Genomic DNA, 19,273 nt, shown 5'->3' with positions numbered 1-19,273 from the left:
CGGTTTGATCATTTCCATGAGCGTCCTTGAGTCACAGCATCCAACAGTATAATATTATTTCTGTCACGTCGTAAATCACCCGCTTTGCATGTGTTTCTTAAATGAGGGAACACTGCATACTTGTTTCGTCTATTTAAATTATGATAGTTGCATGATAATTACTTCCACGTGTTTAAGGCGCATAAGTTAAACAAAGGCCCACAAATTAAGTTGGTGGCTAAAAATGTAGACGCAAAATCATCGATTTTTTCAGACAGTTTCACTTTAGACATGGGAAAGATTGCATTTAGTGCTTATTATGGGAAAAATACCGTTGTCAGTGAAATTTAGTTGCAAAACTTATCAAAGCAGAATGCATATTTGTTGTAAATTATAGGTCATAAAAGTGCCTATTGACAAACAAGTTACATTACTGCAGAGACAAAATACTTTTTAATATATTACAATTTGCAGCGTAGTTGTTGGGCAACGTGTGGATCTGAAAGATTTAACAATGGCGACGGTCAGATTAAGTAAGATGGGTTAATATATATTGTTTAAATATATATATATTGTTATATATAACCACCATGTTCAAGTCTTGGTATTAAGAGTAGGACTATACAGTTAACAAAGGAGTTTTAACAGCAAAAAAGTAAAATTTGTGATTAATTTTAGGCGGTCCAATTGATTCCTATGATACCGCCCGTGTCGTTTTCGGATTCACCTCTGTTGCTGTCGGTATTATCGGAAATCTGGTTGTCATATCTGTCATTGTAATTTTGAAAGATTACCGAAGGACTGTTACTCACTGGTGAGTTTAGACAAAAAAACTTGCATTTAAACGGAAACGTTTTGTTTTTGAGTGCATTGGGCAAGCAGTTTTTTTAAGTTTTATGAACCAATTCGTATTTCTACGGTAGTATCACGAAAAACAGTTCACCTTTAAAGCAGGGTCGTGCAACATACGACCCGCGGGCCAGAGCACGGCCCACGATAGCTATTTGTGTAGCCCGCGCTGACTGCGTCAAGTAGTCCAATGTTTTATACTTTTCACTGTTAAATCGTAGGAAGTTGTTTTTTTAGCATTTTTGACATTGCATTATAAGGTAAGTTTAGGTAGAGCTCTCTGGTATAAAACTTTGCCCTCGTGGACCCCTGAGAGGGGCAAACTACAGGTTGGAAACTACTGCAAAAATGAATTATTATAATTTTTTTAACAAATTGGCCCTCAGCACAAGGTTGTAAAACTGGAGTCCGAACCCATAAGCACACGTCCGAAACTCGGTCCAAACCCGAATCGTTGAGAAGCCCGTGCAGGCCCGAAAGTTTCATTGACTGGTCCAGACAATAAAGCCTCAGGAAAGACCAAGACAACAAATACAATAGACAATTGGTCTTGAACAAGGCGTTTTGGGGCTGTTTGATATTAGTTTAGGTTCAGCAACTATAGTTGCTATAGCTATAACTACTGAGCTAGTTAAATTTATTCTAAAGAAAATACTGACACAGACTGTAAAGTCAGGTCCGAATCACTCGAACCCGGCCCGACTTACAACTCTGCCTCAGCATCATTATACATGTAAATGTGACCCATTGCGATAAACAGTTGCACGCCCTGCTTTAAAGCTTTTGCTGTTTTTAAACGACGTTGTCCATGTATATATTATATTAAAATATATTATTAACAGGTATATGCTTCAACTTGCAATAGCGGATTTTTTGTTTCTTATCTTTGTGCCGTTTTCATTACTTGAAGTGGTGCACGACAATTGGAACTTTTCAAACCCATTTTGCAAGTTTCAGAAATCAATGATTTGGTGCAATTACTATGTCTCTGCCATGACATTGGTGGTCAGTACATTCGGTTTGAGTTTTACATAAAATTACCAGTTACAAGCATAATAAAATACCGTATGTAAAATTAGACTTAAATGCAAGCTAAAACAGGTTTTTAACGGGGCTCGGACTGCATCGTAAACTAACTTTCAGCCGACATATGGGGCAGTAGCATACAACAAAGATAAACAGAGAGCAATTTGACTTTAATTTATTCAAGACGTACATAACTCTACGTAATGCCCGTATACTTTGCATTTAGATTATGAGCATCGATCGGTACCTTGCCATCTGCCATCCTCTGTCTCCCAGGGTGGCAAAGATACGAAAACCGCGTTTTGCTATGATTGTCACCGGAGTAGTGTGGGTGGTGGCTATAATTTGTTGTTACCCAGCGTACGTAGGTTACACAAAGTATGGGATTTGGCCATATTGCACTTGCGGGTAAGGATAAAAACTTTGGCAGTGTTTTGTAAAGCGTACATAGTTTTACGCGTCCATGTTTTTCGTAAGTCTGTTTTGAAACAATCAACTTTTTTTGCTAAACGTTCGTCGATATAGTTTACACCAGTAGTCCCCAAACTGTGCGTCGCGACACCCTATGTAATGGTTCGGAACGAGATTTTTTTTTGTAACATAATTTTTGTTAGCATAGGTAACGGTTTCTAACGACCACATAATGTTACAATTTTTGTTCGGAACATATTTTTTCAAGTCAACGAAAAACCGTTAGATGGAGGTAGAGGTCTAAAATTTTAGCATTCAAACCGCACAGTTAAATTAATTTTATGTGTTTATTAGTTCGGAATTTTGATGAAGTGAAAGTTTTCAATGGGAAAATGGGGCTTAGGGATTCAACAACAATGTTGCAAAAGAACATTGGAAACATTCAATAGTAAAATGGGGATTAGGGCTTCAACAACAAAGTTGCAAAAAGAACATACAGCGATGAAAATCAATGATTAATTACAAAAAATAGGAAGTGAACACCGAACATTGGAAACATTCAATAGTAAAATGGGGCTTAGGGCTCCAACAACAAAGTTGCAAAAAGAACATACAGCGATGAAAATCAATGATTAATTACAAAAAAGGGAAGTGAACACCCAACATTGGAAACATTCAATAATAAAATGGGGCTTAGGGCTTCAACAACATTGTTGCAAAAAGAACATTGGAAACATTCAATATTAAAATTGGGGTTCGGGCTTCAACAACATTGTTGCAAAGAGAACATACAGCGATGAAAATAAATGATTAATTACATAAAAAGGAAAGTGAACACCGAAAATTGGAATCATTCAATAGTAAAATGGGGTTTAGGGCTCCAACAACAAAGTTGCAAAAAGAACATTGGAAACATTCAATAATAAAATGGGGCTTAGGGCTTCAACAACATTGTTGCAAAAAGAACATACAGCGATGAAAATAAATCATTAATTACAAAAAAAGGGAAGTGAACACCGAACATTGGAAACATTCAGTAGTAAAATGGGGTTTAGGGCTTCAACAACATTGTTGCAAAAAGAACATTGGAAACATTCAATATTAAAATTGGGCTTCGGGCTTCAACAACATTGTTGCAAAAAGAACATTGGAAACATTCAATAGTAAAATGGGGCTTAGGGCTTCAACAACATTGTTGCAAAAAGAACATACAGTGATGAAAATAAATAATTATTTACAAAAATAATGAAAATGAACACCGAACATTGGAAACATTCACTAAGATAATAAGGTTAATGACAATGCAAAACAGAAATGCAATGATTTTAAGTTTCCAAAATAGCTTGGGACATGTAAAATATAAGTAAATGTATGTTTGTTTTGCAGTCAATAAATTAGGTAATTTTAAAGCTGCATCACAGACTATCAACTACAGTGAGAAATATGAATAGAAAATATATGAATAGAAAAAAGTTATTTCACAGAAACAATGTAACTGCATGACATGTTATTTTAAATAATTTAGAAAAGTCTTCTCTTTTTTTGTGATGCTTCAGAATCTGAGCTGCATTTTTCTTTAGTTGGTGTACCTGAAAGTAGACAAAATAATATTAATATTTCTTGGAAAGATTGCAATTTTATATTATTTCATGTACGTTTAATGGGATGTCATTAGGCAGTTACAATTATCCTACTTGTATCTGGTATTACTAAGCTTTAAAAAGTTCAAGTCTAGTAAACTTACATAGCGACTGTTGGATTCTTTTAGCTTTGTAAAACAGCTTGTCTGCTGGCCACCTCGCTTTGCATAAACCACCTTCAGGAATTTGAGAGAAGTCTTTAAATTTCTTGTTGTCCAATGTTTTTAAGTCAGAGATTCGAAAAATTTGTAAAACTTCATTATTGTCCACAAACTGAACCATTATATACAATGATTCATCTGCAACATAATATAAATAATTGTAAATACAATTATAACTGCCATGACTTGGACTATAACAACTTCAATGCACTATGTTCAGAGGTAGTTCATGACAGCGATTGGTTGCAATCAAGCAAACTTGTCAGTTATTAAAATTGCATTGAAATAAATAAAATACTAAAAGCAAAAAACGCAAGCCTACCACTGCTGAGTTTTTGATTTTCTGACGTTGTGGTTGCGATTGTTCCTCCACTTTCTGTGACACATTAAATGAAATTAGACAAGTATAATTTTAAGTTAGTGCAAAATAGGCGTAACTCTAAATATAACGAAGTCAATATATTTGACATAACAGTTAAAATTCTTGCAGAGTTTAGTTTAAAATTTCCTTCTTAGTGCAGGAAGATGCTTGAGTTGTGACTCTTATGTCAAATTTATTGGCATTGATAATGTAATATAAAGTTAGATTACAGCCCCAATGGTCGTTATGGAATGACTGTATAGGTGGCAAGCACACCATGTACAACTAGAGTGCTTACTTATAACATGTGAATGCCTGTCTAACATTGATTGTAGTATGTAAGTCATATACATACCAGATCCTGACGACTCCTGATCCGGTTGAGATTGAGATATATCTTCTGTACAAAACAAACAACTATTTAATATCATATTAAAACATACTTATATCATCTAGAATATAATGATGAAAAGGATTTAACTGACCAAATTGCGAAACAGAAACTATTGAAGGAAAATCCTGTAGGGTAGTTGAAAATGAATTAGTAAACGGGTGCTTACTTGAAACCACCTCCTCCATGCTTTTTGAACTTCTGCTGGAGCATCTCGCATTTTGGTTGTTATAACTTTTCTGACATCAGTTTCTGAAACTGCCATTTATGTTGATAGAAACCAGTTTGAAAAGCCTATTGCATGTAGTGGCTTCCATTTCAGCACCAGCAGTAACCAATGATGGAAAAGCTTGAGATTTCTCTCCCGGCTTATGTTTCAAAAAAGCCCATGCATGGTTAGATGCAACCTTGAAGTGATCATATTTAAGTTTGTACAAAACAATTCAACCATGTCGATTTTGTTCTTTCTGCTTTTCAACTAAAATTGAAAAATTCCTTGGGCAGTTTCCTCTTTTCCTAACAGTTCATCTCGCCTCATTCCTCTAAATACTCCACCCCTGCATCCTAGTCTGCATATAATGTCCATTTTCTGTTCCATTTTCCTGTCCATTTCTTTTGTGATCTTGTTGTTGTATTCATATTGCAACATTGCTTTCTTTGGTGTGTCGAAATCCTTAAGCTTCTTTCTACTTTTTTCTTTTACATATTGTTCACGTTTCTCTTTCTGTTTCTTTCTGAATTTGTGGTAGATGACGCAACGGAGCGTAGTAGGCTTTTACAGTGACAAAAAGTGCTCAATCAGCAAGTTGCATATTGTTGACTCATCAATTATTGTCAAGACGTCCCATAGCTAGTTCAAAATGATTCTAAATAATATATTCCTTTTTTTGCAACATTAGCTATAGCATTTACAAAAGTTGTAACAAAAGGTGTGTTACAAAACGATAAAATGCTTTGGTTGGTAAATTATTGCTTTCATTCCAATCAAAATTACACACATCAAGGTACAATGAACATAAAACAAAACATACATGAAACAGTGATATATTTCATCATTTTAATAGAATACATAACACATCACTGGATAACGTACACCCATATTTTGCACATGGCTTTAAATGATTTTGTTAAAAGTGATCCTTTCTGTTGTTGTTCTAATCTTTGGCAATTTCTGTAGTTCATGCTTTGATTACATCTGTCGTAGAGTACTTGTTTTTAACCAGTGCACTTGAAACTTTTTTCATACTTCTAAAGAAGTGAATATTTGATTGTGTACTGAGAGGAATGTAATGTTTACAGACTATCTAGTGCTACATTAGCGAATATTTATGTGAACAGTAATGCTATGACGTACAATATCAGCTCCAAAATTTAAGACTTAATGCAGCTGAGAAGCGCACATCGTCACCATTCGCAAGGAACGACCGTTAAAATTAAGGCGCGCTGACATAGAGACAAGCACCTTTCGGTTATAAAACACGAACGGTTTGTCATAAATTCAAACGGTTTTCACTGGCCGACTCCAAATTGCACTCAGATACAGCATGCGAAGTTATAGGTCACTCCAGTAAGTAAATCGGAAATGAGAAGCTTACATGGTCATTATTCGCAAGAACCGACCGTTAAAATTAAGGCGCGCTGACATACTGGCAAGCACCTTTCGGTTATAAAACACGAACGGTTTGACATAAATTCAAACGGTTTTCACTGGCCAACTCCAAATTGCACTTAGAAACAGCATGCAAAGTTATAGGTCATTCCAATGAGGGAATCGGAATTCAGAAGCGTGCATCATCATTATTCGCAGGTCACGACCGTTAAAATTAAGGCGCGCTGACATACAGACAAACACCTTTCGATTACAAAACACGAACGGTTTGACATAAATTCAAACGGTTTTCACTGGCCAACTTCAAATTGCACTCAGATACAGTATGCAAAGTTATAGGTCATTCCAATGAGTGAATCGGAATTCAGAAGCGTACATGGTCATTATTCGCAAGCAACGACCGTTAAAATTAAGGCGCGCTGACATACAGACAAGCACCTTTCGGTGAAAAACACGAACGGTTTGACATAAATTCAAACGGTTTTCACTGGCCAACTTCAAATTACACTCAGATACAGCATGCAAAGTTATAGATCATTCCAGTAAGTAAATCGGAAATGAGAAGCGTACATGGTCATTATTCGCAAGGAACGACCGTTAAAATTAAGGCGCGCTGACATACTGGCAAGTACCTTTCGGTTATAAAACACGAACGGTTTGACATAAATTCAAACGGTTTTCACTGGCCAACTCCAAATTTTACTCAGATACAGCATGCAAAGTTATAGATCATTCCAGTCAGTAAATCGGAAATGAGAAGCTTACATGGTCATTATTCGCAAGGAACGACCGTTAAAATTAGGGCGCGCTGACATACTGGCAAGAACCTTTCGGTTATAAAACACGAACGGTTTGACATAAATTCAATCGGTTTTCACTGGCCAACTCCAAATTGCACTTAGAAACAGCATGCAAAGTGATAGGTCATTCCAATGAGTGAATCGGAATTCAGAAGCGTACATGGTCATTATTCGCAAGTCACGACCGTTAAAATTAAGGCGCGCTGACATACGGACAAACACCTTTCGGTTATAAAACACGAACGGCTTGACATAAATTCAAACGGTTTTCACTGGCCAACTACAAATTGCAGTTAGATACAGCATGCGAAGTTTCAGGTCATTCCAATGAGTGAATCGGAAACAAGAAGCGTACATGGTCATTTTGGGCAGGTCACGACCGTTAAAATTAAGGCGCGCTGACATGCAAACAAAGGAATTTCGGTTATAAAACACGAACGGTTTGACATAAATTCAAACGGTTTTCACTGGCCGACTCCAAATTGCACTCAGATACAGCATGCAAAGTTATAGGTCACTCCAGTAAGTAAATCGGAAATGAGAAGCGTACATGGTCATTATTTGCAAGGAACGACCGTTAAAATTAAGGCGCGCTGACATACTGGCAAGCACCTTTCGGTTATAAAACACGAACTGATTGTCATAAATTCAAACGGTTTTCACTAGCCAACTCCAAATTTTACTCAGATACAGCATGCAAAGTTATAGATCATTCCAGTCAGTAAATCGGAAATGAGAAGCTTACATGGTCATTATTCGCAAGGAACGACCGTTAAAATTAGGGCGCGCTGACATATTGGCAAGAACCTTTCGGTTATAAAACACGAACGGTTTGACATAAATTCAAACGGTTTTCTCTGGCCAACTCCAAATTGCAGTTAGATACAGCATGCAAAGTTATAGGTCATTCCAATGAGTGAATCGGAATTCAGAAGCGTACATGGTCATTATTCGCAAGGAACGACCGTTAAAATTAAGGCGCGTTGACATACAGACAAACACCTTTCGGTTATAAAACACGAACGGTTTGACATATATTCAAACGGTTTTCTCTGGCCAACTCCAAATTGCAGTTAGATACAGCATGCAAAGTTATAGGTCATTCCAATGAGTGAATCGGAATTCAGAAGCGTACATGGTCATTATTCGCAAGGAACGACCGTTAAAATTAAGGCGCGCTGACATACAGACAAACACCTTTCGGTTATAAAACACGAACGGTTTGACATATATTCAAACGGTTTTTATTAGCCAACTCCAAATTTCACTTAGAAACAGCATGCAAAGATATAGATCATTCCAGTAAGTAAATCGGAAATGAGAAGCGTACATGGTCATTATTCGCAAGGAACGACCGTTAATATTAAGGCGCGCTGTCATACAGACAAGCACCTTTCGGTTATAAAACACGAACGGTTTGACATAAATTCAAACGGTTTTCACTGGCCAACTCCAAATTTCAGTTAGATACAGCATGCAAAGTTTCAGGACATTCCAATGAGTAAATCGGAAATGAGAAGCGCACATGGTCATTTTGGGCAGGTCACGACCGTTAAAATTAAGGCGCGCTGACATACAGACAAACACCTTTCGATTACAAAACACGAACGGTTTGACATAAATTCAAACGGTTTTCACTGGCCAACTCCAAATTGCAGTTAGATACAGCATGCAAAGTTTCAGGACATTCCAATGAGTGAATCGGAAATGAGAAGCGTACATGGTCATTTTGGGCAGGTCACGACCGTTAAAATTAAGGCGCGCTGACATACGGACAAACACCTTTCGGTTATAAAACACGAACGGCTTGACATAAATTCAAACGGTTTTCACTGGCCAACTACAAATTGCAGTTAGATACAGCATGCGAAGTTTCAGGTCATTCCAATGAGTGAATCGGAAACAAGAAGCGTACATGGTCATTTTGGGCAGGTCACGACCGTTAAAATTAAGGCGCGCTGACATGCAAACAAAGGAATTTCGGTTATAAAACACGAACGGTTTGACATAAATTCAAACGGTTTTCACTGGCCGACTCCAAATTGCACTCAGATACAGCATGCAAAGTTATAGGTCACTCCAGTAAGTAAATCGGAAATGAGAAGCTTACATGGTCATTATTTGCAAGGAACGACCGTTAAAATTAAGGCGCGCTGACATACTGGCAAGCACCTTTCGGTTATAAAACACGAACTGATTGTCATAAATTCAAACGGTTTTCACTAGCCAACTCCAAATTTTACTCAGATACAGCATGCAAAGTTATAGATCATTCCAGTCAGTAAATCGGAAATGAGAAGCTTACATGGTCATTATTCGCAAGGAACGACCGTTAAAATTAGGGCGCGCTGACATACTGGCAAGCACCTTTCGGTTATAAAACACGAACGGTTTGACATAAATTCAAACGGTTTTCTCTGGCCAACTCCAAATTGCAGTTAGATACAGCATGCAAAGTTATAGGTCATTCCAATGAGTGAATCGGAATTCAGAAGCGTACATGGTCATTATTCGCAAGGAACGACCGTTAAAATTAAGGCGCGCTGACATACAGACAAACACCTTTCGGTTATAAAACACGAACGGTTTGACATATATTCAAACGGTTTTTATTAGCCAACTCCAAATTTCACTTAGAAACAGCATGCAAAGATATAGATCATTCCAGTAAGTAAATCGGAAATGAGAAGCGTACAAGGTCATTATTCGCAAGGAACGACCGTTAATATTAAGGCGCGCTGACATACGGACAAGCACCTTTCGGTTATAAAACACGAACGGTTTGACATATATTCAAACGGTTTTTATTAGCCAACTCCAAATTTCACTTAGAAACAGCATGCAAAGATATAGATCATTCCAATGAGTAAATCGGAAATGAGAAGCGCACATGGTCATTTTGGGCAGGTCACGACCGTTAAAATTAAGGCGCGCTGACATACAGACAAACACCTTTCGATTACAAAACACGAACGGTTTGACATAAATTCAAACGGTTTTCACTGGCCAACTCCAAATTGCAGTTAGATACAGCATGCAAAGTTTCAGGACATTCCAATGAGTCAATCGGAATTTAGAAGCTTACATGGTCATTATTCGCAAGGAACGACCGTTAAAATTAAGGCGCGCTGACATACAGACAAACACCTTTAGGTTATAAAACACGAACGGCTTGACATAAATTCAAACGGTTTTCACTGGCCAACTACAAATTGCAGTTAGATACAGCATGCGAAGTTTCAGGTCATTCCAATGAGTGAATCGGAAATGAGATGCGTACATGGTCATTTTGGGCAGGTCACGACCGTTAAAATTAAGGCGCGCTGACATACAGACAAACACCTTTCGGTTATAAAACACGAACGGCTTGACATAAATTCAAACGGTTTTCACTGGCCAACTACAAATTGCAGTTAGATACAGCATGCGAAGTTTCAGGTCATTCCAATGAGTGAATCGGAAACAAGAAGCGCACATGGTCATTTTGGGCAGGTCACGACCGTTAAAATTAAGGCGCGCTGACATGCAAACAAAGGAATTTCGGTTATAAAACACGAACGGTTTGACATAAATTCAAACGGTTTTCACTGGCCAACTCCAAATTGCACTTAGAAACAGCATGCAAAGTTATAGGTCTTTCCAATGAGGGAATCGGAATTCAGAAGCGTGCATCATCATTATTCGCAAATTGCAGTCAGATACAGCAGGCTTGTCCAACTCGCGGCCCGTCGGCCGCATGCGGCTCACGAACAGTCAATAACAATTGTAGTATTTTTTTAGATTTTTTTGATAAAGCCAAATTTTTCTTACTTTTCAAAGCTATTATTTAAACAGACATTTAGCAAAATTTAATTTGTAAATACAAATTCTGATGAATAGAAACGATATGAATTAAACCGTTCCTCAAACTTTCAGTCAAGGCTGTACAATCTGCGGCCGTACGACCACGTTAAAATATATGTACTGGCGGCCGTGATGTAATTAAAACTCCTTTGCCAAAACTTTTGATTTTCAAACTGCCCGAAACAGATGTTGTGTTACTGAAATGAGTATTACAAGCCTAGCAGTCAAATGCGTCAGTCTTTTTGTAGGCCTATTATGTGCAAACAATGCGATAAAACAGGTAGTAAAAGCATCACAATATAGATTATGACTTAATAAACATTAAGACTGATCTATATTGTGCAACTCAATCTGTTCATCAAGTTGTAAACTAATGTGATAATAAATTCGGACCACCCCTTTTCAAAAAAGTTTTGCGTAAATTAAATAGGTCCAAATCGTTTCCGTTTACCGCTGATAACAGGGAGTCGTTATCTCAAAGCCCCGAGCCTTCAATCTCTTGTATTCGCTTGTTATCTAATCGCCAATTGTGACGTAACAAGGGTTTAATAAGGAGTTTTATGCGCTAACAATCGGAAAGTTACGTTCCGGCTGGAACGCTGGTTGCAATTTCTTGGTTGGTGTTAACTGCACTTATTGCAACATATCAAACTGTTTTTGCATTTGTATTGTTTCGACCAGCCAAACACGTAATAGTTCTGTCCCAAACACTAGATCGATGTTAATCGAGTTATGTTATTAGGGTACACGGAATTTGTGACTGCCACAATTTATGCCTTCTACAGTTACCAACTTTAGTGCATTCGTGACATTGCGCAACTTAACAGTAGCATCATCGCTTTAGAAAGGCGTTCATTCCTTGAGAATCTGTTCCCCCTTTTTAAGCAACGATTTTGATCACCTGACGCTTATCGCTTATCTTGCAGCTGCAGTTTTGCTGAGTAAGCTAGATACCAGCGGCAAAATCAGGAAACTACAAAGCTGTCGCGAAAATTTTTTGTTCTTTCTGTCAATTGGAGTTAGTGGCAGTATAGCATGTGAATTACGTATTCAGTATCGTGCGGTCTAGCGTGTTTGCAAACACTTTTCGTAACAAAACTCTGTTCCAACTAGTACTTTTCGTAACAATTTTTTTCCAGCTAACACTTTTCCGTAACAAACTTTTCTTACGACTAAAGCTTTTTGCGAGCTAAATTTATTCAAAACCGATGATTTTTGCAACTTAAAGGATGGTTGAAGCTAACAGTTCATGTAACAAAATTTTGTTCCATCTAACACTTTTCGCAACAAAATTTTGTTCCAACCAACACTTTTCGTAACAAAATTTTGTTCCAACTAACACTTTTCGTAACAATTTTGTTCCAACTAACACTTTTCCGTAACAAATTTCTTTAGAGCTTTAGCTTTTTTGGAGCTAAATGTATTGAAAACCGATGATTTTCGCAACTTAAAGTATGTTTCAAACTAACACTTTTCGTAACAAAAATTTTGTTCCAGCTAACACTTTTCGCAACAAAATTTTGTTCCAACTAACTATTTTTTCGTAACAAAATTTTGTTCCAGCTAGCACTTGTTGCCTCAAAATTTTGTTCCATCTAACACTTTTCCGTAACAAATTTGACTAGAGCTTTAGCGTTTTGCGAGCTAAATTTATTGAAAACCGGTGATTTTCGCAACTTAAAGTATGTTTCAAACTAACACTTTTCGTAACAAAATTTTGTTACAGCTAACACTTTTCGCAACAAAATTTTGTTCCAACTAACACTTTTCGTAACAAAATTTTGTTACAGCTAACACTTTTCGTAACAAAATTTTGTTCCAACTAACACTTTTCGTAACAAAATTTTGTTACAGCTAACATTTTTCGTAACAAAATTTTGTTCCAACTAACACTTTTCGTAACAAAATTTTGTTACAGCTAACATTTTTCGTAACAAAATTTTGTTCCAACTAACACTTTTCGTAACAAAATTTTGTTACAGCTAACATTTTTCGTAACAAAATTTTGTTCCAACTAACACTTTTCCGTAACAAAATTTTCTTACAGCTATAGCTTTTTGTGAGCTAAATTTGTTCAAAAACCGATGATTTTTAAACTTAAAGTATGTTTCCAGCTAATACTTTCCGCTACAAAATGTTGTTCTAATCAACACTTTTCGTAACAAAATTTTGCTCCATCTAACAGTTTTCCGTAACAAAATGTTGTTCCATCTAAAAGTTTTCCGTAACAAAATTTTGTTCCAACTAACACTTTTCCGTGACCAAATTTTCTGCTAACAAATACCTTTTCTAACACATTTTAGTTCCAGCTAACACTTTTCGTAACAAAATTTTGTTCCACCAAATAGTTCTGTAACGTAATTTCCTCCAATTAACAATTTTGTATCAAAATTTTGTGCCAGCTAACACTTTTGGGAACGAGATTCAATTTGTATGGTTTTACCATGTATGTGCAGATTTAAAACACAAAATGTTTAAAATATGCTTAAAAAATCTCTTTGTCGCCACATAATGAACAAAAAAATACGGTAACAAAATTTTTTGTTACACCCAATTTAACGATGTTTTTCTGTTCAAAAATTTTCGTTACGACATACCAGAAATTTTTGTAACTTGGAACAAAATTCGGAACAAAATTTTCGTTCCGAAACGAAATTGTTCATTTTGGAACGAAATTTTGTTACTCGGAACGGTTTCGCTAACGGTATTTCCGAGTTAATGGAAAATTGCATTATGCCCCATTACCTGGTGCGTCGTTTCAATTTTCCAAGGGCGTCGCAGAATAGTTCCGTTTTGTGGTTTAATAATAAGTTTCATCATTACCTTTTATTTGCTGGTGCGTCGCAAGTTTAGAAAACTTTTCCAGAGGCGTCGCAACAAAAAAAGTTTGAGAACCACTGGTTTACACTATATTAGAATACCAGTAAAAGGTTACTCATAAACTTGAAAATATTGCCGATTGAGTTGAATAACTGTTGAAATATGATTCCATTGGCTATGTCGAGAAACACTATTAAAGTATTGTATTGAACACCAAAATATAAAAAAAGGGGTACTGTGCCAGTATAAACACTTCAAATTTGTCAGTGTGCAAACCACTTCGAGTTTTACAAACTCGTTAAAGTATGTAGCCTACAGACTCGATAATGTATGTATCAGAGAATAAAAAAGCTATTACTTTGCAGCATTCGATGGCCACGATATGAATACTTGAATACCAATGTCACAGCCCTTTGTGTTTATGCGGGATATAAACCGGAGCACATAAAGTATTGCGTAGCAATTACGACTCCAATGTATGGAAGTAATTTCTACTGCCCCGAGTAAGTTAAACGTGAGATGAAAGCAAGAAAAGTTTAAAGCAAAATTTAACCACTGTAAATTTTGCAGGTTTTTGACGATCGAAGAAATTAATCCGTAAGTATTTGAGCATGTTTGAAGAATTTGAGTTCACACTTAGTTGCATAGCGGATTTAGTTTACATTGCGGGCCCGCCATATATTTGAAACTCTATATTTGAAATATAGTCTATATTTTATAACTCTATATTTCAGACAAAGAAAAGTTTATTCCTGTTAAGGGTTTCCAAAAACTTACCTTAATTCCGGACACTAGAAATCAAACAGGGGCATACTGAGTTTTAAGACGCTGTTTCATTCTACAACACAATTTGTTTTTGGAATAGAATTACCCTGATAGTGTAAAAGTTTGTTTCCCTATTTCCTGTGACTGACTGAAATGTTATTTTTCCGGCGGGCGAAACTGCTTATACATTGACAGGCCGGAAGAATTTAAAAAGGTTATCAAGGAAAAATTACGCAAGGCTGAAGAATACTGGAAACAGTTTGATGCCACAAGCACGGTTGGCCCAGTTACCACACCCAACCCGAACTTTTCTCCAGAATATTGCAACTACAGTGGCAACAAAGAACAAATACCTGTGACGTATTTTAACTTTATTGTCATGTTTCTTCTGCCTGTGTTGGTAAGTTTGTTCTGAACCAAAGAAGATAGAACTTTTCAACTAAATCCACTGTTTTTACAGTTAGTTAAACTTAAAGAGTTTTTTCAATAAAATCAATAAAACATATTTACTAAAGGATAGCATACGTTATAGGATTAGAACTTAATTGTTGTATGTTGCTAAAACTTGTGCAATTCAATTTCTCGCAGACTATGGCAGTTTTTTACGGGCTTATTGTTTACCACGTAAGAAAGTCTAACCAAGCGGCTACTGCAAGACAATCACCCGGCCCCAGCCGCAGAACGACTTTAAACAAAACAGGGTACAACCCGACAAGGCGTGTTACAATTATGTGTGCTGCACTGGTCTTTAGTTTCATCATTCTCTGGCTGCCATATCACATCGTACAAGTTAGCAAGGCCTTTGGAATATATGGAAGCGAAAAGGTAATCTTTTAAGGTAAAGCTAAATCGTTCGAATTACAGCAGCCTGGTCTGGTTTTCAAAGTTTTGAATCTGTGACACACTTACAAAATAGGTGTACCACGAAACAGAGAAAAATTAGCCATACTAATAACACTGCTCTGTGCAATATTGTTGCGGCGAATTTTTTATTTAACTTAAAAGTGCTCATCAAGGTATGTTAATGTACGTTTTCTGTGAGTAAAATTGCACAAATAATCCACGTTACGGTTTTAAACGGGAGATAAATTATCATGAAACGGAGTCAATGAAAAATACCTAAAAAGGATTTAAAAATTTACTTTGTATTTTGAAGACCGCGCTGTGCAGAAAGCTTGTCCAAGTAAGCGTTTTGTTGGTATACCTCAATTCAGCCGTCAATCCTTACGTGTACAACTTTCTGTCAACCGACTTTAGTAAACGACGAAGGTAAGTGAATAAAAACTGCCCACAAAGCAAACTATATGTAAGGCAAAGTTAGCATTTAATTTGCACAGAAACTTGCGCACTGGCGTTTTTAAGTCAATGCTTGTCATAAACTATCTGGTTTACAACACCAGTATACACTTTGATCTTACTATTAAATAAACCCACAAACATCGGCCCTTATTTTATTTACATCACTAAATAGCACTTTTGACTACTGCCTTATGATTTCACTGATAAAAGAGTCACAAATTTGGCCAGTCTGTGACACTATGTAATTGTAGTTTAAGCCTGTATTATAACGGTCTTAACTTAATTAAGTTTACAACATGTAAACCTTTTATGCGACCGGACAGAGAGGCGCTAAACAAGGTTATGGCAATGTTTGGCTGTGCGAGATCTGCAGCGCCATCTACCGGAACTAGTAACCAAACAAGTCGGGACGGAACTGGCGGTCTTAACGCAGCAACCATAGTCACTCGATTTCACAGGTAAGGATTTGATAAATACATAAAAACACAAAAAAATAGGTTCTTAAGCATTACACATGCACTGCAGAACAAAATCAGAGGAAAACGTGTCAATAAACCTTCAGCAATCGACAATGGTACAAAAGAACAGCGACGTTGCAGTGTACTTGACACCACAGAAAAAGCAGATACCTCCAGACACGGCTCTGGCTGAAAGCCCGTCAGACCAGGAGTAACAAGCGAAATATGTTTTGTCATTGTATTGGAAACTTAACCATGTACATAGATAAACTGGGTTGCGCCACTGATTGATAGTGTAGTGTATTTGACATTGTTAGTGTTTCAGCAAAAAAGCACCAATTGCTCAATTACCGATAAACCGATTTTTATCACTACATTCGAGTAAACGTTAACGCAAGAAACCCCCGTTTTTTTTGGGTATAATGAAGTTTTGTTTTGGGGCTCTCGAGTGTATTACTTGGGTCCTGTAACTGTTTGTGTTTACAATTTTTTTTTAAAATGTTTACAAGCAAACATTTTTGGCAATCAGCTGCTGATTTAAAATTTCATTTACAAGCAACATTCACCAAGATTAACAGTAATTACATCGTCACGTATTTTAAACTGTTTGGCAGTTGTTTTCGAACTTTATATAAAACGTAGCATTGCTTAGAGCAGCGAAACGAAAAAATGCTTAGACCAGCGAAAAAAAAACAATGGTAAGTTTAATTCTCTAAAAAACGGCTACACTTAATCATGACAAAAAATGTTTTTACGGTAACACATTGCCGCAATGTAAAATCGCTTGTTTTTCTGATGTTAAAAATGGTCTCGATTTCCCCTGAACCACTGTTACGTAACAATAAAGTCACATGTCAAACAAAGTAAATAACGTATCTTTCCGTGTATGTTTTTTGGAAAAGTTGTTCTTTATGCTGAAGTTTTTAAAAAGCTGCGAAATTTTTGCCTCGAACGCTTACGTTTTGCGAACTACTTTAACAACAAACCGATTGTGTATAAATTTGTCTTGGTACAAGCAAAACAAGAATTTCGGCTCTTTGCCAATTCACAGTGTAATAATCCAAATGCGAAATTTACGTATTTGCATTTATTTAAACCAGTAATAAATAAATTATGGATGATACTCCTATTGCGCTTTAGATCTGGTATTAAACACCTCTAGGGAATAGGTCAGCGTTTTACTTAGGGGCAGGGCATTTTATTTAGGAGGCCAGTAGAGCACGACCTCCATAAGACACGAGTCCTGCCAATAAACAATAGCAAATAACACAAGCAGAGTAAAATACTTTAAAGTGATCAAAATGACTACCCTGGGCATCTCATAGTGCTAAACACAATGGTACATTGTTTCAGTAGAGGGGTGCCACACGCGTTTTAAAGGTTACTTTAAGTGGGTAACAAAATTGTTAAGGACCACTGGTATGGCCTATCTGGTAATTTTCACCTACCCTCGTATGACCTTTTTTGAAAACGAACACCTGTCATCTTTTCGGCGTGTCATCGCAATGACAAGCCGCGTCATCTTGCTACGTAACATCAACAGCACCCTTTGTCGTCATAACTTCCCAACAATTATTGTGATATCATTTGAAATCACGTTCCAGTTAGCGAAGTCGCCTTCGTATAAGCCATGGGCAAAAGGCAACTACATACATACTCGTATAAGGAATGTTAACCGACCGGTTTTGAAACCAAGGGTTTGTTTAAAATGGTAAGACCGGGAATGATGCATGCTGTGTCTGGGAAGTGACACATGAAAGAAAATATAACATAAGGTACAAAACAAGGTCAAACGTTTGTACAATTTAACATGGCAACCTTGTACAAAATAGATTTGATTTGACACGCTAAAAAGCACTATTGTTTGTAGCTTTAAACAGCAAAACTTGTGGTAAAAACCCAAACTCTACAAATTAAAAGTTTATAGTTAGTCGGACATCTATAATTATAATTATACAAATTATAATTTGTATGCGTGAATGATATACCGCGAAATGGGAAAATGTTATGTAAAAAATTATCTAAAAGTTTACAGCATACATCGGAAAACAAAAGTTCAACTTTAAGTGAAAGTTTGCATGATAAAGGCATTTTCCTGATGGGTAATAACGTCTGATATTGGTGTACTTGCAAATAACTGCACAGCCATAGAACTGAAAGCGATCCTGCCCATTGTTTACCAAAGTTGGGAGATTCCTGACCTCTAGACGCACGAAAGAGTATCATTGTCTCCGACGGAAAGGATCAAATATCCCCTCATCGCTTCGATTTACTTCCACGCAAAAAAAACGTTGGACAGGAGACATGTCAATCATGAGAAAACATGTCGATCAAGAAAAACGCATTTTTCCACGACACAAAACAGAAAACAGGATGCGATTCATGGGTTCAACGTATAGCTATGTGACACTCATAGGTTACATGGTCTTATCAATACGTGGAAGGGCGTTGGAGGTTAAATGAAACCGACATCACTGATTAATAGCCCCAGATAGGCGTAAGCGTGTGTGGAATTAGCCTTCAAATAAGAGGGAACATAAGGAAAGGGTGTCAGTTTTACTGTCTGGGCAAAACAGTTTAATAAAATGCAAGCCAGACGAATAAAACCAAATAAGTTGAAAAGTACAAATTTCTTTTTGTGAGTTAGTGAGAAATTTACAAATTAAACAAATTAAAACGACCATATGGGATAGTGAGTTCTAGTTTATATGCATTAGATTGTTGAGGCTAATTTTTGGTGGTGAAATGGTATAGCTGAGCGAACATTTAAGGGTCGAGCTTTTAATGAAGTTAATGTCGTTTGACTTTGAGAAAACAACAATAAAGCGCAAACCATGAGTAAAATTTATCGTCCTGCAAGC

At 36.7% G+C, this 19,273-nt stretch overlaps 2 protein-coding genes across 3 annotated transcripts; one reads left to right on the top strand and one right to left on the bottom strand.

Moving 5' to 3' along the window:
• Window positions 1-397: 397 nt before the first annotated feature.
• LOC145204426 (somatostatin receptor type 2-like) lies at window positions 398-17,506 on the top strand. The gene is made up of 11 exons (XM_080076969.1): window positions 398-512; window positions 658-793; window positions 1,671-1,833; window positions 2,081-2,262; window positions 14,256-14,393; window positions 14,461-14,487; window positions 14,851-15,055; window positions 15,244-15,480; window positions 15,812-15,924; window positions 16,278-16,412; window positions 16,480-17,506. The coding sequence occupies exons 1-11, from the start codon at window positions 494-496 to the stop codon at window positions 16,625-16,627; spliced, it is 1,503 nt and encodes a 500-aa protein (XP_079933095.1). The 5' UTR covers window positions 398-493; the 3' UTR covers window positions 16,628-17,506.
• LOC145204436 (uncharacterized) lies at window positions 2,599-5,072 on the bottom strand. Of its 2 annotated transcripts, XM_080076980.1 has the most exons (5): window positions 4,988-5,072; window positions 4,783-4,827; window positions 4,389-4,442; window positions 4,010-4,204; window positions 2,599-3,854 (listed from the first exon to the last, which is right to left on the bottom strand). In XM_080076980.1, exons 1-5 carry the CDS (start codon window positions 5,004-5,006, stop codon window positions 3,787-3,789), a joined length of 381 nt encoding a protein of 126 aa, XP_079933106.1. In that variant the 5' UTR covers window positions 5,007-5,072; the 3' UTR covers window positions 2,599-3,786. The 2 variants fall into 2 exon arrangements, with proteins under 2 accessions (XP_079933106.1, XP_079933114.1); XM_080076988.1 differs by lacking the exon at window positions 4,988-5,072 and having other exon boundaries at window positions 4,726-4,785.
• Window positions 17,507-19,273: the final 1,767 nt, after the last annotated feature.

Source organism: Phallusia mammillata, chromosome 1, assembly GCF_965637545.1.
Source record: "Phallusia mammillata chromosome 1, kaPhaMamm4.hap1.1, whole genome shotgun sequence".
Lineage (NCBI taxonomy): Eukaryota > Metazoa > Chordata > Ascidiacea > Phlebobranchia > Ascidiidae > Phallusia > Phallusia mammillata.
Note: the sequence above shows the minus strand (reverse complement) of the source record. Positions and strands in the feature narration are given on the sequence as shown.